This window comes from Hypanus sabinus, chromosome 7 (genome assembly GCF_030144855.1).
Source record: "Hypanus sabinus isolate sHypSab1 chromosome 7, sHypSab1.hap1, whole genome shotgun sequence".
Lineage (NCBI taxonomy): Eukaryota > Metazoa > Chordata > Chondrichthyes > Myliobatiformes > Dasyatidae > Hypanus > Hypanus sabinus.
In genome coordinates, this window is record NC_082712.1 from 131,651,373 (window position 1) to 131,673,999 (window position 22,627).

The following is a 22,627-nucleotide window of genomic DNA, read 5'->3' on the forward strand; positions in this document are numbered from 1 at the left end:
ACAGATCTGGAATTTTTGGAATTAGATTGATTTTTCAGGTCAGTTTGATCTCTGATCCAAATCGGCCATCTGCAGGAACTCATGAACAAACTGGTATAAATGATAGGCTTTTGAACAATCCTAAAGAGCATTTCCTTCACACCATTGGTATCCCTAAGTGATTAATGATGTTTTCACTTACCCAGATAGCCACAGAAGTTATTCACTACACATATAATCCTTCAAAGTACTTTTTCAATCTGCCAAGATGTTATTTTCAAATAAAAAAAACAGAAAATGCTGGAAATGATCAGTGTGGAAAGAGAATAAGAATTTCTGACAAAAGTTTTCAGATCTGAAGCATTAACTTTATTTAGATTTCCATAGATCCTGATTTCTTTTCAGCATTTTCAGCCTTTTTTGATTTTCATTAGGATGCAATATGAATATAAGTCATGCTAACTTTAAATGCAACAACTTGGAGCATAAAAGAGGATTGCTTACCCATTTAGAGTTGCTTGCTCTCCTAAGTCAGTGTAAAACTGTTTAGAACACGCGTACATATCTTCCTCCACACTCTCCAAGTATCCGAGGCCTATATTTGCTTTCCCATCTGTACAGATGATTACCTGAAAGTAACCAAACTCACTCAAATTAGAGAATTGTCTTTGAAAATAAAACTTAAGAAAACACACTTTCTACTAGGTTGCAGCAAAGGTTATTGTGTCAAACCCCAGAACCATCACCATTGGTTTTTGATGGCAGACTGAATATGAAAGAGGCATTCCCTGCTAAAGATGTTTCTTCATGGAGTGCATTGGCATTGCATAGAACATAGTACAGCATAGGAACAGGCCCCATGACTCACAGTGTTGTGCTGATCCAGTTAAATTAGTAATCAAATGAGAAACCTGACTAACCCCTCTGCCTACACAATGCCCATATTCTTCCATTTTCTTGACATTCAAGTGCTAATCTAAACACTTTTTAACAGTCTATAATGTATCTGCCTCTACTACCACTCTAGGATGGTGCATTGCAGATAAAATTTAAAGAAGGCAACAAAAAGGATCTAGTGCTTTCCCAGTGTATATGACGAATAAACTCTTCTCAGGCTTTCAGCCAGGTACAATTATCAATTATAACCAACGTTTTGATGACTGGGTGGTATAATTACCGCTGGACTAGACACGCCCAGGCATCATCCCTGATGAAGATGACAGAGATTGTCATTGAAAGGTTAGTTATAATCGATAATTGTACCTGGCTGGAAGCCCAAGAAGAGTTTATTCAACAACAACAATGTGTTACACTTGATAGCAGGGGCTAGAAAAGGCAGCACTGCATAATTTAAATCAATACTGTTCTAACCAGGATTTGAGGACTTTGGTAAGCAATATTCATGATTCCATTACTAATCCTCCTCTGATTGACTGCCTGGACTTCAGCTGCAGTCTGTTCCACTAAAACTTCACTTCCACTTATACCAGTCCTGCATCAGTCACTTGGGTAGGATTGTTTTGAAATATAGGAATAGGCAGACCATAGGTTATTGGTTGATATCAGTTGATTAATAAATTTAAGTTTGAATTTTTATCTTGTCCTTTATTTTCGTGCTGCTTCCAAGTCACACTGTTACAATCAGCAACAGAAAGAAGGTAGGCTGTAGGGCTGATGATGCAGGGAAAATTGGAGTTGTGTTCATAGCCAAATAAGTTGGGCACTTGAGCTTACCACTGCTCTTTTCTAATACGTTTCATGAAGTTCAATACATGCTTTCAGTGCACAAGCCAGAATTACAACAATACTCTTAGCGCGTTAGTGATGACCACCTTCCACATATTATCACAGCTAAAATGTAGACGGCACAGTGGGCTATCACCATTGCATGATGGGTACTCAGTTCCTGCCTGGATGTTGGGCGTGAGCCTTCATGATGTGCTTGTGTTTGGCCAAGTACTACCTGGGCCCTGAGGACGTGGAATTCCTTTTGTTTGTGAATTGACACATGTGCACTCAGTGGTCTGCAGTACCACAGGAAACTCTGCAATTCTCAGAAGCATATCGTCACATTGTGTGCTGCATGTTGGCGAGAGAGAATGAAATATACTCAGCTCCCTGGGATAGAGTATCTCGCAACCATGGATGGTAAATTGCCAGATGCTGCAAAGTCTTCATCTGCAGCTTGGAAGAATTCTGACCTACAGAACCTCAAGTAAAATGGGACTTTGATACCCACTAACAAAGTAGTCCCTCCTACTCTGCTCAGAGTAGCAGTTGTGGTTGGAACAAGTGGTTTATTTCACTGAAGATCTCCTTGCTCATACTTAGAGCTACCCTGAGATATTAAGGTATTACTTGGTGAATATCCTGGTCAGCCATGGCCTGCCACTGAGAAAGCTTCACTCACTCATCTTGCTCCATCTACTTCCTGGTGATGCTACATTCCCAAGGAAATAACTACTAATGGAGTCAGGGTTGGGAAAAGCAGAGTTTTACAGGAAGCTTGGCATAGGCAAGTTAATTAGCAAGAGGCACCTTAGACTTCAGCAACTTTAGAAAGCAGCCAACTTTTCAGGGCAATGCAACAGTCAGAAGTCAGGGACAAACCTGTAAGTTAATGGCTAGCAGTCCTTTTAAATTGTACCTGTGAGAGAAAGGTGTTGGCAATGGTGGTGGAGGTGGATATGATAGGGTCTTTTAAGAGAGTCCTGGACAGGTACATGGAGCTCAGAAAAATAGAAGGCTATGGGTAACCTTAGGTAATTTCTAAGATAAGGACATATTCGGCACAGCTTTGTGGACCGAAGGCCTGTATTGTGCTGCAGATTTTCTATATTTCTACGTTTCCAAATAAGAGGGAAGCTTAATTGGAGCATTGATCTTCAATTTTGTTAAACTAGTATCAAAGTACCACTAGATTTTGATGAACATGGTTAATAAGTTTAAAAACACAGAGGATCACTCAGCCATCACATCAGTCCTGGCACTTTGAAGGAGCAATTAGACACACACCTCAGTTATTTTTCTGTGGCCCTGGTTCTAGATGCTACCCAACCTACCTTTGACCCAGGACTCTTTGATGCCATGGACACTGCTACAAGGGCCGCTGGACCCAGGGCAGTAGCACCTTGTTCTCTCAGTCTGTAGGGAAGAATTATAAATAATGTGTCAAATTGAGGCACAAATTCAAAATTGTTTAATGTAATTTCCAGTACACAAGCGTAAAGGAGAATAAAGTAATTGTTACTCCGGTCCAATTTAGTGCAAAAAAATACACAGTATGATAAAGAACACAATAATAAAATATAAAAACACAAGATAGCTTATACACATTGATTGTATATCTATAATGTGATGCTAGGCAATAGAGTTCTGTACATAAGATGTCACTGACAGGAAAGTGATAAAGTGCTGGTTGGGTTAGTGGGTGGATGTGTTGTTCAGCTTTACTGCTTGGGGAAAATAACAGTTTTTGAGTCTGGTGGTCCCGGCGTGGATGCTACGCAGCCTCCTCCTGATGGTGTGGAACAAATAGTCCATGAGCAGGGTGGATGGGATCCTTCATGATGTTACTGGCCCTTTTCTGTATTTATGTCCTTGATGGTGGGTAGGCTGGTTCCGGTGATGCATTGGGCAGTTTTGACTACCTGTTGTAGAGCCTTCCTGTCTGCCACCGTGCAGTTTCTGTACCATGTAGTGATGCAGCTTGTGAGGATGCCCTCTACAGCACATCTGTAGAGTGACCCGAGTATAGATGTGCAAAGTCCAGCTCTCTTCAGCCCCTGCAGCAAGTAGAGGTGTTGGTGAGCTTTCCTGATTGTGTAGGATGTGTTCTGGGACCATGAGAGGTTGTGCGTGAGATGTACTCTCCCAGTTTCCACTTGCTGTGCCACCCATGTAATTGGCTTACCTATGCTGCGTTGCCCAAGCTTAGCAAAAGTTAACATTTAAACTGTAATCAAATAGGAATATAAAACAACTTAGAGACCAGTGTTGGGCAGTTTGTGAACATAAGCTGAACACCATTGACTGTGAAAGTCCCTGATAATCAAATTAAAAGAAGGCTGGTACTAACTTGGTCATTTGTAAAATGATCCACTGCTTTCAGCAGAGCCCAGTGTTAAAAACAAACAAAATGAAACTGTAAAATAGATGATTAAATGAGGCAGATCGCTAAGACAGAAGAACAGGCTGCTTGATATAGAAACTCTAGGTCTACTATTCAACTTCCGTCAGCCTGTCACCTTGCGCAGCATCCAGTCTACCTGTCGCCTGTGCCTCTACTGCTCTGCCTGACAGGTTATTCCAAACCCTCTCATCCTCCACTAAGCACCTGCTCTAACTAAGTTTTTGTGTTATTTTAGACTGAAAGAGCGCTTGGATTTCCATCACTAAGATGAGTTTGGAGTGTCAGGCGTGGAAAGTAAGAAAATGCCCATTGAAACCATCTTGAGCATTTCTTCACACTCAGCCTTGCTGGTAGCAGATGATCTCCATGGAACTGGCTGTCAGAGAGTTGTGCTACCTTTATATGAGCCAATTCCACCACAGAGCTTTGAATCCTTTAATCGATTGTTGTCAATAAGCACCATGGTTACATAGTGGTTAGCATGACGCTATTACAGATCGGATTATAGTTCAGGGGTTCAGAGTTCAATTCCAGCAACCTCAGTAAGGAGTCTCTGTACATCCTCTGCATAGAGTATGCGGGTTTTCTCTGCGTGCTCTGGCTTCCTCCCACAGTCCAAAGACGCACTGGGTAAGTTAATTGTCATTCTAAATTCTCCCATGATTAGGTTAGGGTAAAATTGGGGTTGTGGGGTTGCTGGGGCAGCATGCCTCAAAGACCCGGAAGGGCCTGCTCTGAGCTGCATTGCAAAATGTATGAAAATAAACATCTAATTGGTAAACAATAAATTCAGCACTTACTCATTGACCCTATAGCTTAGTGTTTGAAGGCTCTCTGCAATGCATCGTGGGCTTGGATAATCTCTCCCCTTTTCCCTTAGGTAGTCTGAATCCAACAGCTGATAATCACTCAGTTTGGTAGGCATCTGTGTTCCATCACCATAGATTGTTACCTGGTAACAGAAAAGAGGTAGAGCCCTAGTATTACCCCAGTTGTTTCTTTTTGGAGGATTTCACCCAGAGCTGCTATAAAGGATTGCAGAGTTTTGAACATAAACGATGTTCAAAGAAACTTGGATTTACAGGACTTTGTTAGCTCCAGTTTTAAAAATATTGGCCCCATCCACAAAAATTATCATGTTTCCAATCTTAGTTAATCAAACTTGGGAGCTTCTGCTTTTTATTTTTATTTGTCAGCCTGTGAGGAGGCTGTAATGTCAGGTCTTTTGAGAGCAAAGGTATTAATTGGAAAAGGTTTTTTTAAAAGGCCTTTTAAAAAATAAGACACATTTTGTAACACCACCTGATTGTGCTGGTTCATAGATATTCCACTTAATGCAAAGGAGCATGTAGGAAGTAGGGGGATAAAATCTTTTAAAAATCAGTGTGTTATGTCAGTGAATTGAAAGAATTCCTTTAAAATTAAATCTGAAAGGAATATACTTAACAATAAAAACTGGAAGTATTTAATTACTTAATATGTTACGGTGAGCATAAGACATCAAAATGAAATAGTTGCATAAAATGCATGAGATTCTGAAATCTAATTAAAATCGCAGCTTGAACCTTCACACCAGCAAATGAATCCAGCAAATATGATGCACTTAATGGCCTCGAGAAAATATTGTTATAAAAGACATCATTTAAGGGCGGCGAAAAAGAGGTTTGGCATTGAACTACCAAACTGGAAGTCATTTAGAATCACTGACATACAAGACAATACAAGACAACTGCTTAGTGACCAACGAACAGTTTTGGTCCAACATGTCTATTAATATGAACCATTCATGCAAAGCTATCCTCCATTTTACAACATAGAACACTACGGCCCAATACAGGCCCTTTGGCCCACAATGTTATGCCAACTTTTTAATCTACTTTATGATCCCTCCTACATAGCCCTCTATTTTTCTATCACCCATGTGCCTATTTAAGAGTTTCTTAAATGCACTCTGTGTAAAAAGTTTACCTCTGATACCCACCCCACTATTGTTTCCTCTAAACACTTTGAAGTAATGTCCCTTCATATTAGCCATTTCTGCCCTTGGAAAAGTCTCTGACAATCTATTCAATCTTTGCCTAGTGTTATCTTGTACACTTCTATCAAGTCACTTCTCACCCTTCTTAACTCCAAACAGAAAATCCCTAGCTTGCTGAACCTTTCCTCATAAGGCATGTTCTCTAATCCAGGCAACATCCTGGTAAAACTCCTCTGTGCCCTCTTTAAAGCTTCCACATCATTCCTATAAAGAAACAACCAGACGTAAACACAATATTCCAAATGTGGACTGAACAGACTTTTATAGAGCTGCAACAGTTTGGCTCTTGAACTCAATCTTGTAACTAATGAAGACCAACAGACCATACACCTTCTTAACCACCCTATTAACTTGTGCTGCACCTTTGAGGGATCTATGGATATGAACTCCAAGATCCCTCTGTTCCTTCACACTGCTAAGAATCCGGCCTTTATATCTGTATTCTGCCTTCAAATTCAACCTTCCAAAATGAATTGCTTCACAGTTTTCCGGGTTGAACTCCATCTGCCACTTCTCAATTCTGCATCCTTTTAATGTTCTGATATAACCTACAACATCCTTCTACACTCTCCACAACTCCAGAAGCCTTCCCGTCATTTGTAGACTTACTAACCTCCCCTTCCACCTCCTTATCCAAGACATTTATAAAAATCACAAAGAGCAGGGGCTCCAGAACAGATCCCTGTGGAACACCACGAGTCACTGACCTCCAGGCAGAATATGCTCCATCTGCTACCACCCTCTGCCTTCTGTGTGCAAGCCATTTCTGTATCCCTGGATCCCATGCCTCCTGACTTTCTGAATGAACGTACCATGGATAACTCAGCAAGATTATGAGAAGTCTGCAAGCAAGTCCATTCAGCAGAACCTCTCAAAATAATTCATTCGTAAGAAGAGCAAAATTGTTGCCATGGGCACTGACTAGAACTGGAGAAGCTGATTTGGAGAGGATTATACTTTTGATTTTGCTGTACACTGTTGACACTGGGGACCTGAAATGGGAAACTGGTCCATTTCCTAGAGGTTAAATCTTAATATCAGATTTCATCTTTGATAAGCAGAAATTTCTTGGAAAACCTTTTAAGAAGATACCATCTTTGAGTAGAATCAATGCACATAATGGGGAAGGTGTGGTTAGCACGATGACTTACAGTGCCAGCGGCCTGGGTTCAATTACCGCTGCTGTCAGTAGGGAGCTTGTATGTTCTCCCCGTAACCGTATGGGTTTCCTGCAGGTGCTCCGGTTTCCCCCCACAGTCCAAAAACGTAGGGTAATCGGTCATTGTAAATTGTCCTATGATTAGGCTGGGTTAAATCGGGGTTTCCATTGCCATGAGACCATTAGCACAAACCTGAGGCTTCTATTGCATCTGTATATATATATGTGTGTGTGTGTGTGTGTGTGTGTGTGTGTGTGTGTGTGTGTGTGTGTGTGTGTGTGTGTGTGTGTGTGTGTGAGTGAGTGAGTGTGTGGTGTGTGTGTGTGTGTGTGTATATTACGGGCAGAGATTTACAACAAGCCAAGATAATGTAACCCATTACCTTTGGCAGATAATTTGGTTGGCATATGCTGTCAGATAACGCAAGCTATCCACCAAGCATATTGCCCTCTGATATATTTTGTTATACTTCGCATTTGCTCAGTCTAAAGACCCACCCTATCTTCTACAAGCACCTTCTCTGGTGTATCTGCAAGCTAATTACTTTTTAATCTTGTAAAACCAACAATCTAATGTGCCTGTTTGTAATGTTGACTCATCTATTGTAATACCACCATTATGTCCCATTTGACAGCCATACCTCATCATTAAATGTCACCAAGGCAACTCGCTTCTGGGGACAAGTCTGAGTCATATGGTTCAAAGAGGTCAAGATGGCTTCTTGAACATTCTGCAAAATAAAGAAGAAATATTGTCAGTGTTAATGAATGATAGTTTCTACACAAAAGCCAGTCTTTTGTTTTAGTATTATAGAGGTGGGACAATGAGGATTGATGAACTGAAGTACACAAACAGGTGTAGGATAGGCTCCCAATGACTTTGCTGCACCCTACCTCACACTGTGAACTATTCCTGCAATTTCAGCTGTATTCATAGTGGACCTCAGGCCATGTACAGCTTTGTCGCATAACCGGTTTCAAGATACACCTTTTACCAAAGTACACACGTGACAAATGTTCTATATACTAAACCTGAGTTGGTTACTTCCCTGTAGGTTTTGTGTCCGGGCGGAGGAAGAGCAGCCGAAGCCAGTCTCTCAAAACCTGTAATAGGACAGAGAGAGCAGCAGGTACCCACACTTTCCGAATCAGAGGTTAAACCTGGGATTCTTCGCGTCCATGTGGCACATACTCTGTACACTGAGCTACTGTGAAAGGTACTCAGTTTGCTCTTCAATTAAAATTAAAATCTAGACCCTTCCTTCAGTTTTCTTCGTGCAATTAAAAAGTCAGATTAACATTCACAGTATATCAATAAATCCACCAGCTCCATAGCAAAATGATTTGCTCTTGGAATCTGAGGTATCAGTGGTTTTCAAAACTTTTAGCAACAAATTGATATTCTATTGCAACCAAATGTCATTTCCAAATCAATTAGTGCATTTATCTTTTCTCTTGTTGTCCATTTCATATTCAGCGGAATTTTTTTCAAAAGTTCTCAATGGTGAGACACCACATTCCAAATTCCTAGGGCCTAATAGTCTTTTCTTTGGCCTACAGATACAGGTAGAATAAACACGTGGGAAAGCGTGTGTGGAGGGTGGGAGGCTGTCAGATACAAGGCGTCCCAAGGTGTTTCTCTGTTGCAGCCTTGAAGCTTTGTATGAGCCAAGCCTGCATGCCAAATAGATAGATAGACAGACAGATCCCAAAGGAAATTACAGCATCTCAGTAGCATTACAAGTGCTACAAATATTAGAAGAAAGAATAAAACATAAGATTCCACAAGCAGTCTAACGGTGGAGGGGAGGGTCATCACTTCCCCATCTGTAGAGTCTAATGGCCAAGAGTAAGAATGACCTCATACAGGACTCACTGGACCAATACGTTTGTCTTAGTCTATTACTGAAAGTGCTTCTCTGTTCAGCTAAGGTGGCATACAGAGGGTGAAAAACCTTGTCCAGAATTGCCAGGATTTTCCGCAGCATCCTTTGTTCTACCACGGCCTCCAGTATGTCCAGCAACAAATTACCACCAACAGAGGCATTTAAGGAGGCAGCACTCGAAGCTCAGAATTATCCAAGTTTCCAACTGGGCCTTGCCAACCTGGCTGATATAACCAGGCGCTAGAGACCATTGGGATGGTCCCAGTCATGTGCCTGGAGATGGAAGATGGTCCGAGTTACTGGGTTCAATCCTGGGAGATGGCAGTGCTTTTAGAAGCCTGTTCCAATGCACTGGCTGCCACAATTGACTGGCATCTGTCAGGTTGCATATGAACAGTCTCTTGGGGAGGCATGTTGATATTTTTAATACTTTAATGGTTCAATTAGAATTGTATTAACATATCGCAGTGGGACCATGGGAATCCCTCATTGGAACTCTCCAGGGAAATCAAGGTGAGAATGCAGTAATAATTAAGGAGAATGAAGAGAGTAAATCAAGCCAATAGGTGATTAAGCCTTACAGACACTTTTTGCCTGGTTGTGTAAAAATCTTTGTATATAACATTTGTATTGAGACATTAATTAACATCTTCATGACATTGCATGCCACGAAGATGCCGGTTTTCTAGGAATGTACAAATCATGTTCCCTGTAATTATTTTTAATTTGCACATTTTGTCTTCTTTTGCACATTGGTTGTTTGTTAGTCTTTGCTTATGTATAGTTTTTTTTCATAAATTCTATTGTATTTCTTTATTTTTCCTGCAAGAAAATGAATGCCAAGGAAGTATACAGTAACATGTACTGTACATACTTTAATAATAAATTTACTTTGATTTTTGAGTTTGATATGGAAGTCCCACTTAGGAGCTCTCAGATTAGTAATGGCGAGCGTTTGGATTGGTGAGGTTGTGCTGTGTTCCTCTGGATGAGAAGCTGCGCTGTTGCCACTGGATCAGCTCCTCCAGCAGCAGCAGTCTCTTCCCCACGGATATGAGGCTGCAGAGGAGAGCAGGAATAGTGACGGTGGCAGCTTGCTGGGCTCCACAGCTGGCACATGGTCACAGGCAGGTGATAAGTTTCCCAGGGGAGCCTCTGGGGTGTATGATTGGGTATAACAGAGACTTGCAGCCCGTCAACCTAGACCTCTTGCATAATGTGTAGTAATACTTTACCAATGGTCCCAGCAGGCCTCAAGTTCTTTGACTTTGGACCTTCCAGGAATATGATAAATACTGCAATTGGGCGAATTATAAATGCCTATGAGAGATGCCTGGTGGCTTGTCTGCCAGGGTGACTATTAATTACCAATACTTTGTCCACAGGAATAATGAGGCTCTCGGTCTTGTTGCTCTGGCTGGCTTTGCACTGCACAAACGTGGCAATCAAAGCATCCCCAGGTGACCCTGGAATATTCATCAATTGCAAAGCTAGATGGCGAGCAGTAAGATAGGGTCTTTATACAGGCAAGTCTTAGGCTGTTACCATAAGATGTTCATGCTGTATTTCACCCTCACTGATCTCTCTTCAAGCTGGATGGTCAGAGATGAGAATGTGGGTGTGATGTCTGTGAGAAATTTGTCTGGAACTATATATGGGGATGGCTTGGCCAATGACAGCAGTTGTGTAACTGGACAAGAGATCACTACACTGAAGATGCAGTTAAGCAGCCCACACAGATCTAGTTGCATCCTTCAGCATCCTTGCTGGAATCCCTAGAATGGGTGTGGGGTTCTCCCTGTAACATGACAGCAGAATTTAATCATGAATGAAGAGCAATGCTTGGAGCACAAAGCCTCCTCAAAAATTCTGAGAAGATGTGACTGGTGCACCATAAATGGCAGATACATTTTCTGCCTGCATGTAATTATGGTAGCAAAGTTTGCTTCAGTTCCATAAATTGACCCATATTGTATTCACATACAAATTCCATTCACCAACAGCTCACTTCCACCAATAAAAACTGTTTGTAAGGAGCTTGTACTCTCTTGCTGTGCCGGTTTCCTCCCACATTTCAAAGACATTTGAGTTAGGGTTGGTGCTGGAAGCAGTGACACTTGTGGGCTGCCCCAGCACCTCCCTGATATCAGCGATGCAGTTTGCTGTATGTTTTGATGTACATGACAAATAAACCTAATCTTTTTTTAAAAGTCAAAGACAGAATTAGATCAAAGAAAAAGATGTATGGTGTTGTTTAAATGCCTATAAAACTCTCAAGATTTTATTGAGGAAAAAGAATGACTGATAAAGCAATAAAAAATAGAATATGAGCAAAATAGATAACATATATATTTTCAGAAGAGTTTCTCGAGGGTATAAAATAGATTAGGTGGAGATTAGCAGAATGCGTATCTTTTATAGGCAGAGATAGGAGATAAAGGAAATCTGAAAAGCAAACAGAAGAAAATCTGCAGATGCTGGAGGTCCAAAGCAACACACACAAAATGCTAGAGGAGCTCAGTAGGTCAGGCAGCATTTGTAGAAAAGAGTAAGATCAATATTTTGGGCGAAGATCCTTCTTCAAGATAGACTGACGAGGTTAGTTCGTGAAAAAATAGTACTGGAGAAACTAATGAAACTAAAAGTCAACAGATCCCCGGGGAATGATGGTTTATACATTTATAGGTGTTGTATAGCAGGTGTCTACATTAAACATCAGATCCATTTGCTTTGATTTGCCAGAATTCCCTAGATTCAGAAGGTAGAAACAGAGAGAGAGAGAGAGAGAGAGAGAGAGAGAGAGAGAGAGAGAGAGAGAGAGAGAGAGAGAGAGAGAGAGAGAGAGAGAGAGAGAGAGGGAGAGAGAAAGAGACAGACATGCAGAGACAGAGAGTGAGATAGAATATGATGGGGCACAGTTATGAAAATAAAAAATGCATTGAAACACTTGTTAAACAATTTTTGAGATCATATCTAGTAGGAATGATGCACTGATACCGAAGGATGTTGAAAGTAAAAAGAATATGAGAAAGCAGCTAATATATAAGTCAAGGGTATACTGCCACACAGATATATTTTTAGGCAGTGATTTTTCAGGATATGAGGATATGGGTGACACAGTAGTGTAGTGGTTAACACAACACTTTACAGTTTTGATGACCTGTGTTCAATTCCCACCGCACGTTAGTGTAGTGGTTAGGACAATGCTTTACAGAACGGGCGATCTTGGTTCAATTTCCACCACTGCTTGTCAGGAGTTTGTACGTCTCTCTGTGACCACGTAGGTTTCCTCCCACAGTCCAAGCTATACCGGTAGGTAGGTAAATTATTATAGTGATTAGATTAAATTGGGGGATTGCTGGGTGGTGTGGCTTTATCTCAATAAATAAATTACTGAATATCTCCATAATTATTGACTTTACCAGGTGCTACTTAGAAATTGATAGCAAGTCACCTTCTTGAACAGCTGAAAACCTTCAGATGAAGGTGCCCCCACACAAAGAGATTTCTAGCATTCAGACAAGCAATGAAGAAGTAAGTACATCAAATAAGAACTTTCAATTCCCAATATATTCTCCCATCCTCCCTGAAATACAGCAGCAATTGTGTACCTGCAGTCTTGATATGTGAGCTGTCCCGAAACTATTTGCAGCCTTGACCTAAAGAACAGAATCAATGACCTTGAATTAGTTGAGATGGAGCTTCTGGATAAATTGCAAACAATCTTATTGATCTCAGGTTCAGCAGAATATTCAATCTCAATAATCAAAAGTAACTTTATGCAATGAAGCACATTAGTCCAGTGGTAATCTAATTAAAATAATTTTGGTTGGTGGTTTGAAGAAGAATGTTTTGCTCGGGCAACCAGGAGACTTACATCACTGAATCACTTAAATATAGTTACTAACATCCACCTGACCGCAACCTTGTTGTGTTTTGGAGGCTTGTGTGTCACAGTGACCTGGAGAGCAATGTTGGCTGGAGTCAGGCAGGGCTTTATATTTTGGCTCTTGGTAGGGTCACTCATGCCAAACATGTCATAGGGTAGAGGCCAGACTAAGAGTGGTCCACTGATCTTCCAGATTCAGGGGTTCAGCTCAGGGCTAACAACCCTGACTGGTAAAACAAAATTGTTACAGAAACAGCAATGTAGAATCCTTCTACATCTGAGTGTGATAGTATTCCTGAGTCTCCACTTGGGATGTGCATGACTGCCACTAGAAAAACTAAGAGGGAGCTACTGGAATGATGAAGGAAGCCCTGAACACCACCAGAGATGGAGGACCTTCATTAATGCCTGAAATGCCAGCAGTTAGTAAGTACCTGAATCAACATAAAAGACAGTGGGATTTCAATTTAACACATTGACTATTATCTCCTGACAACATGCTTGAGGCAACCTAGACTGTGTTTATCTCAAGCCATGACTTACTGATCTGTAAAGAAAAGATGGGTATCTACCACTGGAGCTAAGTAACCGTTATAACTGGTCTTTATTTCAGAATCAGTACCTATCAACAATATATATTGTTCCACAGAGGTTTTATTATCTCCTAATAAGGTATGTGTGGTATTTCAAGGAGAGACGAGACTGCAGATGCTGGAATTCAGCAGTTCATATTTCTTTTGTGTGGTTTTCTGTTTTTGCATATCACAAGATGCCGAGTTTTATGGATGGTTTACATGTCTGAGTACCAAAGAATACCTATAACAAACCACCTCTTAACACAATGGTCAAGTTTAAACAAGTAGTTCTTTTTTAAAGTAGTTTTTTGTACAATGTAGGAGGCCATTTGGCTAACTGAGTTGACAAAAAGCCCTACTGCTTAGATTAACTTTATTATTTCTGTAGGCATTACTTTTACAATCTCCCTAATTGCATTTTAGATTGATAATGTAAAAGCATTGATCAAATGACTACCTAAATACTTTATAACCTACCTGCTCTTTGTGTGGGTTCTACTTTGTTGCATTTCCTGCAAGTTTTGCCTTTAAAGCAGCATTGGTCTGGTGTACGTGAGCCCTTGCCACAACAGTAACACAAATTATGTGACTAGGCCAGTTTCTGTTTAGACCTTAAAATTATGTTCATACGCACATTAATTCTTGATTACAACTCAATTGTGTCTCTGTCTGCTGTTTCCATTGATACAGCTATTTCAATTGCTCTTTTTAATGGAAGTTGTGCTTCATTTAATGGCCACTTTTGAATGCTTTCTTGTAAGATTACACAAACTAAATGATCTCTCAGTGCATCTTTAAGCCTATTACTGAACTGACAATGCTCAGACAATTTCTTCAACACAGCCATGTACACCGAAATGGACTGCTCTTCCTTTTGATTCTGCCTATGAAACTTAAAAAAAACAGTCAAATGTCTGAGAAAACTGTATGCCTTTCCACCCAATATACTCAGCAAAACTGGCACTTGCTTTTCATTGGCTATTTCATTTGCTTTAAAATACTGCTCAGTTTGCACAGTATGCAATATCCAGTTATGTCTTGTGCAATCGAACATGTCTATCTTACCAATGTAGCCAGCCATTTCTGCTTTTGTTTTAACATTTATGGTTATTATCACCTAGTACTCAATGTTTATGGACCTGTGATTTTCATCTGTTTTCTGCCTTTCTTTTCAACTAGACTGTCTTGCTGCACATTTTTTTGAACTCGCTGCACTTCAACTGTTAGGTAGGCATCTTGGGTTTGTTTTGTAACTACACATTGCCACCGTTATGTTTTGTAACTCCAAAACATAAAACATTAAGTGTACCTTCAGACTCTTCATTCTTATAATTTTCTTGAATGTTTTAATTTTCTTTGTTTTAGCTAATGTAATAGTACTTTGTCAACTTTTTAAATAAAGGATTGATTTTAATAACATTGTAATGATTTTGAATGTTTCTCTGTATTTCAGAAACTTTATTGATATTTTGACTAATTTTATATCCAATTAGGTGAGCTCTTTGGCTTATACAGCTGCCAGGATTTTGTCAGTTTTGTGGGTGGGCTGCTTTGAAAACTTGCCCTGTGTTTATTTTATCCAGGAAGTTCTGTTTTTGCAGATCTAAGTAAAGTAAGTGCATAAGACAGATCTCTGCTGTTCACAAAACCAGCCCATTACTTTTAGTACTATGGCAAAGCTGTATATAGTGACTGACTTGTCTTCTTTCATGATAAATTAAACAAATACATATATTTTAAGTAGAAATTATAGATGCTTTAGATCCTAAAGTGCTTTCCATGATATAACATTCAAGGGGCAATTTCCGAGACGCCCCAGGGCTTGTCCTCACCTCATTAGTCACACACATGCTTCCAGAGATGTCCACACAGAAGATAATCAAGCAATCATCCACGTTGACGTAATCATCATCAAGGGACTCAGGGACATACAGGACATCTTGACTGGTGGGTACTGTTCTGAAGGATCGAGTAATAACATTATGCTTTCGACAGAATTCGCAAGGCCATATCTGGATAGGAAAATACAGACAGTTCAAGATCTAATGAAAGGGAAGCTCATCTAACAGACATTACAGACAATATTACAGGAAACGTCATTCTGGACTAATTAAAACAGTATACTCTCAGGTCAAGGGTATTCCATCTGTGTCAGATAAAAAAAACAGAATTCTGCCTGAAAATGAGGCCAGTGCACTGAAAACAAAGCCATAATTTATTATGATTCTTTGAACTCTAGCAATGATGCACCTGTAAGGGATCCGGGCCCTCTCTTTCAAACAGTCACCATTAAAGGATGCAAGGAACTCACTATGTCTGCATGTTTATGGTGAACCCGGCTGATGCAGGACAGGGCTGCTGAACAGTTTTGGCAGTAAATGGTTTCCATTGCCTGGGTTTGCACTGTAACAGAATAGAGAAAAAATGTTGTTAATATTAATAAAGTTTAATCCCAGTGAAATAATAAAAGATAGCACCTAAAATAGGTTAGCATTTGAAAAGGAAATAATTGTGTGAGATCCTATCACATACAAGACCCTAGATTTACATATCAATAAAGCTTTTCCCTCTACCTCTGAGAAAGTGAATGGAGGGAAAATTGGTTACACTCAGTAGTGGGGTTGGCTGGGACAGACGACCAAGAGTTAAAGGAGCCATGCAGGCAAACAAAATTTTGTATTTGGTTAGATAGACAAATGAAATTTAGAGTTGATAGTTAGTTAGACGAACATTGAGATTCAAAGGTTATGGGCATCCCAATGATAGGTGAGCAGGGTTTGGGTGAGGAGAGGCAGAGAGGTACCAGGAGGGGTTAATAACATTGACAGCAAGATCAAAGTGGAAAATGTTTGGAATTCAAAGAGAATTTCTCATCTTCCACCATTTACCATTTACCTCATCATTTACCAATGTGGAAGATGTTGAATGCCCCAGAAAACCAGACAGTAGAGCAGATAAGATTGGTCCTCTTTTAGATAAATCCTCAAACAACTAGTTAATGCCTGTATGAGAATCTGAGGCCTCTGAAATTTTACAGGCTTTATTTGTGTAGAATATTTTGGACCAGTGACAGCAAGACGTGTTCCAAATTGTTTGAAATCACAAGATGCAGAGACGGATACTGTTTGGGCACTAAAGTTACATAATTGGATTTTTGATCTGGCTAAATCACAAATTGAATAAACAAAATGTGCTAGATGACAGAATTTCAGGCCAGCGTAATTTCCTGTGTCACACTAATGAGCACAGGACACAATGCTGAAAGTTTTAAAATCAACATTTCATATATATATATGAAAGCCACAGAGAAACCTCAACATTGGCTGAAGCTGCTTCTTTAAGCAGATGTTTAAAGTATTAAAGACATTTCTCAGAAATATGTCAATGCATGTTATAAGTACAAACCTTCCTTCCTGTATATATGACCTAGCGATTTACAGACACAGGATGGAGATAATTACATAACATGCATCAGATTTGGCTAACCCTGTATCCTGCAGTGCAGACTGGTATGTTAAAATATTAGCCATGTCTAGAATGAATATCTAGTTCTCCATCTTTTTCATGCAAATGGACAATGAGCCTGGTCATCTACTCACCATTATTTATATCTACCAGCGTTCCCAGGTTAAGAGAAACCACGTTTATATTTGCTTTCCAGTTTGTGTGGGAAGTGGAGTTCTTTGAGGGTTGTGGAACTGTAAGAAAATAGTCGCATTTGAATGTTCAAACATCCAAAACATTATCAATTATTATTGTCTTAAGCACCTAATCATAGCGAGGCCAGCAACATCAATCAGTCCAAAGAAGTGTGAGTTAGAGTGTGGAGCTGGACTCATTTGGGAACCAGGTGGCCCATTTGCTTATTTTGGAAGGGCAGCAAATTTTAATTCCTGAGCCCCAGGAGTAAGTAACTGAAATGTGGATACACAGGTTATCCCTGGGTTGGAGCAGGGCTCCATTCCTGTGACCTGTTTGTAACCTAAAATGTTCCCGAGTAGGAGCGAAGCAAGCTCCCAGGCAGCAGAAGATGCCCACAACCCTGAGGCAGTCAACAAATCCTTCCTGCCCCAAAACTCTTTTGTAAGTACAGGCTGTACATTAAGTCAGATGTTCAAAAATGGGGAAGGACCTATAATCTGATATTATAATAAAAAGATTGTCCAAATCCTTTAAGCAACACGATATATAGAAAGAAAGATTGTATTAATTCAGTCATTGTTCCAGTGTGCTTTAATGCCAATTACTTATGGTTAATTATTAATTATTGAGCATTAGTTTACTCACCCCGCTTGGGCCGTGGTGGCGGGATCTGGGGTTGTGATTGCAGTCTAGCTGGTAGAGTTGTGCTGAGCTGACGTGTAGTGAAGACATCTGGCCTCTCAATACTGAGGCGTGGAGGCAGAGGAGGAGCCTGGCTGTCTTCATTGTCTGATAACAAACAAAATAAAAGGGTTCAGGACTTAACAGAAAACATAATGTGCATAGTTCACAAATCCCTTTCGGTCTGGCCTATAGGCAACTGCAGACATACCCCATGTGGTTGAATCCTGTTTCTTCGCTGAGCCACCTTCCATTGCGTTGTGTGATGTAAAAGCTGCGCTGAAAAGGATTGACTCATACCCAGGCGTCCATGAAGTGCTGTGGTCGATCAGCACCGGGGATGTGCATTACCGTAATCTATTACCTCACAAGCGAGCATATATCCCTCTCTCCACCTTTACAAACAAACCAGGGGATCAACCCTTTTTCAATGAAGAGGGCAAACTGGCAACTGGCATGTTGAGTACAGCAATGGGCATATTTCATCAGATAGAACAGCGCAGCACAATATCAGGTCCTTGGGCCTGTCCCATTTAGCAATGTTGTGCTGAAATTATTAAGCCAACGACTCTAATCCCTTCTGTCTGCACATGGCTCATATCCTCCAATTTCTGAATATTCATGTGCTTCTTTAATGCCTCTGTTGTACCTGCTCCCACCACCACCCTACTTTGTGCGTTCCAGACACCCGCCACTTTCTGTGTAAAATTAAACTTGTGCCACAAATCTCCTTTGAACTTACCGCCTCTCACCTTAAATGCACATCCTCTAGTATTAGATATTTCAACAATTGGGGGGGGGGCACGGTAGCATAGTGGTTGGCATGACGGTTTACAGTGCAAATGACCAGGGTTCAATTCCCGCTGCTGCTTGTAAGGAGTTTGCACTTTCTCCCATGTCCCCCGTGTGTTCCAGTTTCCTCCCACAGTCCAAAGACGTACTGGTTGGTAAGTTAATTGGTCATTGTAAATTGTCCATTGATTAGGCTGGGATTGAATTGGGGTTCTGGGGGGTGTGTCTTGAAGGGTCAGAAGGGCCTACTCCATGCTGTTACCTCAACTAACAACAAACTCTGGAAAAAGATACAGGCTGTCTACAGTACCTATGCCTTTTATAACCTATCTAGCCTCCCCTCAGCACTACAGGGCACATCTGTGCTAATCAACAAAAACACCAGCTAATAGACAAAGCTAACCACTCTCACGACCAAAGGATCAGATTGAAGCTTGGCTGTCCCACTGCCTCTGTTGGTATTGCTACTGGTTTATTGCTGACACACATTTCGAGATACAGTGAAAAGCTTGTTTTGCATATTGTTCATACAGATCAGATCATTACACAGTGCATTGAACTAGAATATGCTGAAACAATAACACTTCAGAATAAAGTGTAAAAACTAATATAAAAAGGGTACAGTTCAGGTAAACGATAACAACAAGATAGATATGAGGCCGTCTGGTAGGCGCTTCAGATCCCTCCAGACTAAGACTAATAGGCACTGGAGAAGTTTTTTCCCTTCTGTGGTCACTTTGCTGAACAGTTAGCTGCCGGTTAACTGTCAGCTAACTATTACTTGGATTGCACTACCTGTATGTATAATCTATATTTTCATTTATATTTATCATTATTATTGTTATAAGCAGAGAGACAACATCTGCCGGAAGTAAATTCCTTGCATCTGCACAGGTACTTGGCGATTAAAGTCTGATTCTGATTCTGATTCTGAATACATCTTTTTGTATAAGAGGCCTGTTCAAGAGTCTGATAGTGATGGGACAAAGGCTGTCCTTAGCCTGGTGTGGTGAACTACATATACCTGTCTGGACATGCCCCCTGCTGACTGCTCCTGTGGCTCCTCCCACAGACCCCTGTATAAAGGCGATTGAGGCCTGAGCCCGGCCTCTCAGTCTCCAGGATGTAGTATGGTGGTCACTCACTGCTTGTTCCTTCTTCCAGTCAATAAAAGCCGGTATCTCGCCTTTACGCCTCAGTGTGAGTTATTGATGGTGCATCACCTGGCGTCTGCTGTAGACCTCTTTTGATGGCAGGCAAATTACAGTAGATCAAAGATGTCTCGAAAGTTGGAGCTGATGTGTGCCGTGACCAGTTTCTCAAAGCACTTCATGATACTTGATGTTAGTGCTGCTGGACAATATCATTAAGGCACGTTATCTTGTTTTTCTTGGGTTCTGGGATGATCGTAGTCTTCTTAAAGCAAGGAAGGAATCACAGCCTGAAGCAGAAAGAGGTTAAAAATGTCTGCAAATATCCCTGCCAGCTGAGGTGGTTGTGAATGCTGGTGGATAATTGAACAGTTAACAGGAAAAGGAAGTTCCTAGATCATCAGTATCCTCATTGATGGCAAGGCCCAGATATGAGTGAGTGCTAAAGAATTTGTCAAGAGTACACATTTCAGCTTTCTCTTAAAATCCTGTCAGTACAGAAGTAAGTCTGCATCTAATTCAATTCACTCCATGTAAAATCATGAAAGCACTAGATTCAGCAAAGCTCCTAGCTCTAATACTGAAGGTCCACACTGAAGAGCTAGCAGTGTCGCTAGGCAACCTGTTCCAGTATTATTACCTGCCAAGAGAGAAAACTGCTTAGGCATATCCTGTTCACAAAAAAAAGGCAGGACACATCCAATCTAGCTATAATTAATGCCTAAACAGTAAAACAACAGGACTGTCATCGACATTACTACCGAACAGTACTTACTCATCAATAACCCACACACCAAAGGTCCATTTGGGTTTCACCAGAACCACTTGGCTGTAGACCTCACAGTCTCACTCCAAGCATAAACGAATGAGATGAAGTACAGGGGCTAGATAAGAAAGATCGCACTTGACATCAATTGTGGAGGTATCAAGTGACCATAGTAAACTAAAAGAACAGCCATCAAAGGGGAAACATCCCAGTGTTTTGGATCAAACCTCACACATCGGAATATGTTTATAGCTGTCAGAGACCAAATATCTCAGGCCCCAGGGCATCACTGCAGGAGTGCTTTGTATGGAGTGGTGTTGAGTTTCTTCAGAATTGCTGGTACTGAACTCAGTTAAGTAAATGGAGAGGTTTTGGAATGTCAGCACGTTACACACACCAAATCTCTGACTTGTGCTTCAGTTTATGTGACCAGCAGTGCAGAGTTTATCCAGATCTTTGATGCCATACTTGTACAGAATGCCTTTTTTGCCTGGATAACTCTGATACCATTTCTCAAACCCACAATTTCTACCATGAAGGAAGATGTGGTGCACGGGAGCACCAGTCCCTCAGGTTTCACACCATCCTGAGTTGGAAGTACATCACTGATCCTTCAGTATCACAGAGTCTAAATTCTGGAAATCTCTACCCAACAGTAGTGTTGGATTACCTTCCCCAGATGGACCAGAGTGTTCCAAAAAGACTTCATCACCAATTTCTCAAGGGTTCTGAGGGGTGGGAAAATAATATTGCCCTTATCAGAATGCCTTTTCAATATCGTTTCCTGAGGAGATTCTCTTAAAGTTTCTTCTTACACTTGTCATCCTCACTGCATACATACTGAATTGAATTCAAGACACAGTTTTGTATATTAACTTTATTGTTTGTTGGTCTTCAAAACTGCTTTATCTAACCTCTCTGGGTTGTCTTTGGTTTATGTAACTTAAGTGTTTATAAAATGTAAACTTGGCATCTCTTAAGCATGATTTTCTCCAGAACCTCACAATGATAATATTAGCAATTGAGCTATTTTAGAAGTAGTCATTAGATCACATTTCATCTCCTTTCCTCCTACCCTGCCCACCCCAACATCCTCCCTCACACAGACTTCACATCAGCTTCAGTTTGAAAAATGGCTGCTCCTTTAGCTGACAACACAAGGCAAATTTGGCAAGTCAAATACTCCCTCAATTCTCACTTCTAAGAATGGTCCAACTCTTTGAGGCAAAACATTTCAGATATATCTTATCTTAAACACCGAAAATGACAACTTCCTCTTTTGTTCATTTCTGATTACTATAAAATAGAACCACAACCCATCCGTTGTATCTAGACAGACCAGTGACCACCAGTAAGGTTTTACCTTTCAGTTGTGTTGTCCTGGCCACAATTGGTGGCCCGAGGCTCTTTGCTTGGTTCCTCCTGTGTGCAAGTTTCGGTACTGTGGCATACAGACATTCCTTCCCAGCTGGAGATGATGAGAGGAAACAATTGTTGTATTCATGGACATTTTCTTGGATCTGTGCTGATGGAGGTCTGAAGTTTGTGATCGAATAGCATTGATTTTCAACAGCATCTGAAATGGAAGTCAATCTCTTTAAATAAAACAAGATGAAAATTATACACTTGTCAACAATATTTTAATGCTTTTCATGGATTGTGAAGGGTGTTAATGCTCCATACAATTGTGGGCCAGAAATTCCACAGCATTTACATTACGCACACATGCATCGATGGACAGAGGGATTTTGGGGACCCAATCTATAGCCAATTGTAAGTGGCTGCACAAGTTGAGAGGGCGGTAAAGAAAGCAAATAGCATGCTTGCCTTTATTAGTCGAGGCACTGAGTTCAAAAGTCAGTAACTTATGTTACAGATTTTGAAAATCTGGTTAGGCCGCACCGTGTCTGGAGTTTCGAATTCAATTCTGATCACCA

The 22,627-nt window shown here is 40.7% G+C and overlaps 1 protein-coding gene across 1 annotated transcript in view; it reads right to left on the minus strand.

Moving 5' to 3' along the window:
• Nucleotides 1-22,627, minus strand: part of si:dkey-9k7.3 (circularly permutated Ras protein 1) — a 74,021-nt gene that overhangs the window by 20,778 nt on the left and 30,616 nt on the right. The window contains exons 3-12 of the mRNA XM_059975664.1: nucleotides 22,054-22,266; nucleotides 17,946-18,089; nucleotides 17,258-17,356; nucleotides 15,970-16,061; nucleotides 15,491-15,670; nucleotides 12,806-12,853; nucleotides 7,950-8,039; nucleotides 4,912-5,063; nucleotides 3,042-3,123; nucleotides 484-608 (exon numbers count right to left, since the gene is read on the minus strand). Coding sequence (XP_059831647.1) covers nucleotides 484-608; nucleotides 3,042-3,123; nucleotides 4,912-5,063; nucleotides 7,950-8,039; nucleotides 12,806-12,853; nucleotides 15,491-15,670; nucleotides 15,970-16,061; nucleotides 17,258-17,356; nucleotides 17,946-18,089; nucleotides 22,054-22,266 — 1,225 coding nt within the window. The remainder of the gene's footprint in view (nucleotides 1-483; nucleotides 609-3,041; nucleotides 3,124-4,911; nucleotides 5,064-7,949; nucleotides 8,040-12,805; nucleotides 12,854-15,490; nucleotides 15,671-15,969; nucleotides 16,062-17,257; nucleotides 17,357-17,945; nucleotides 18,090-22,053; nucleotides 22,267-22,627) is intronic.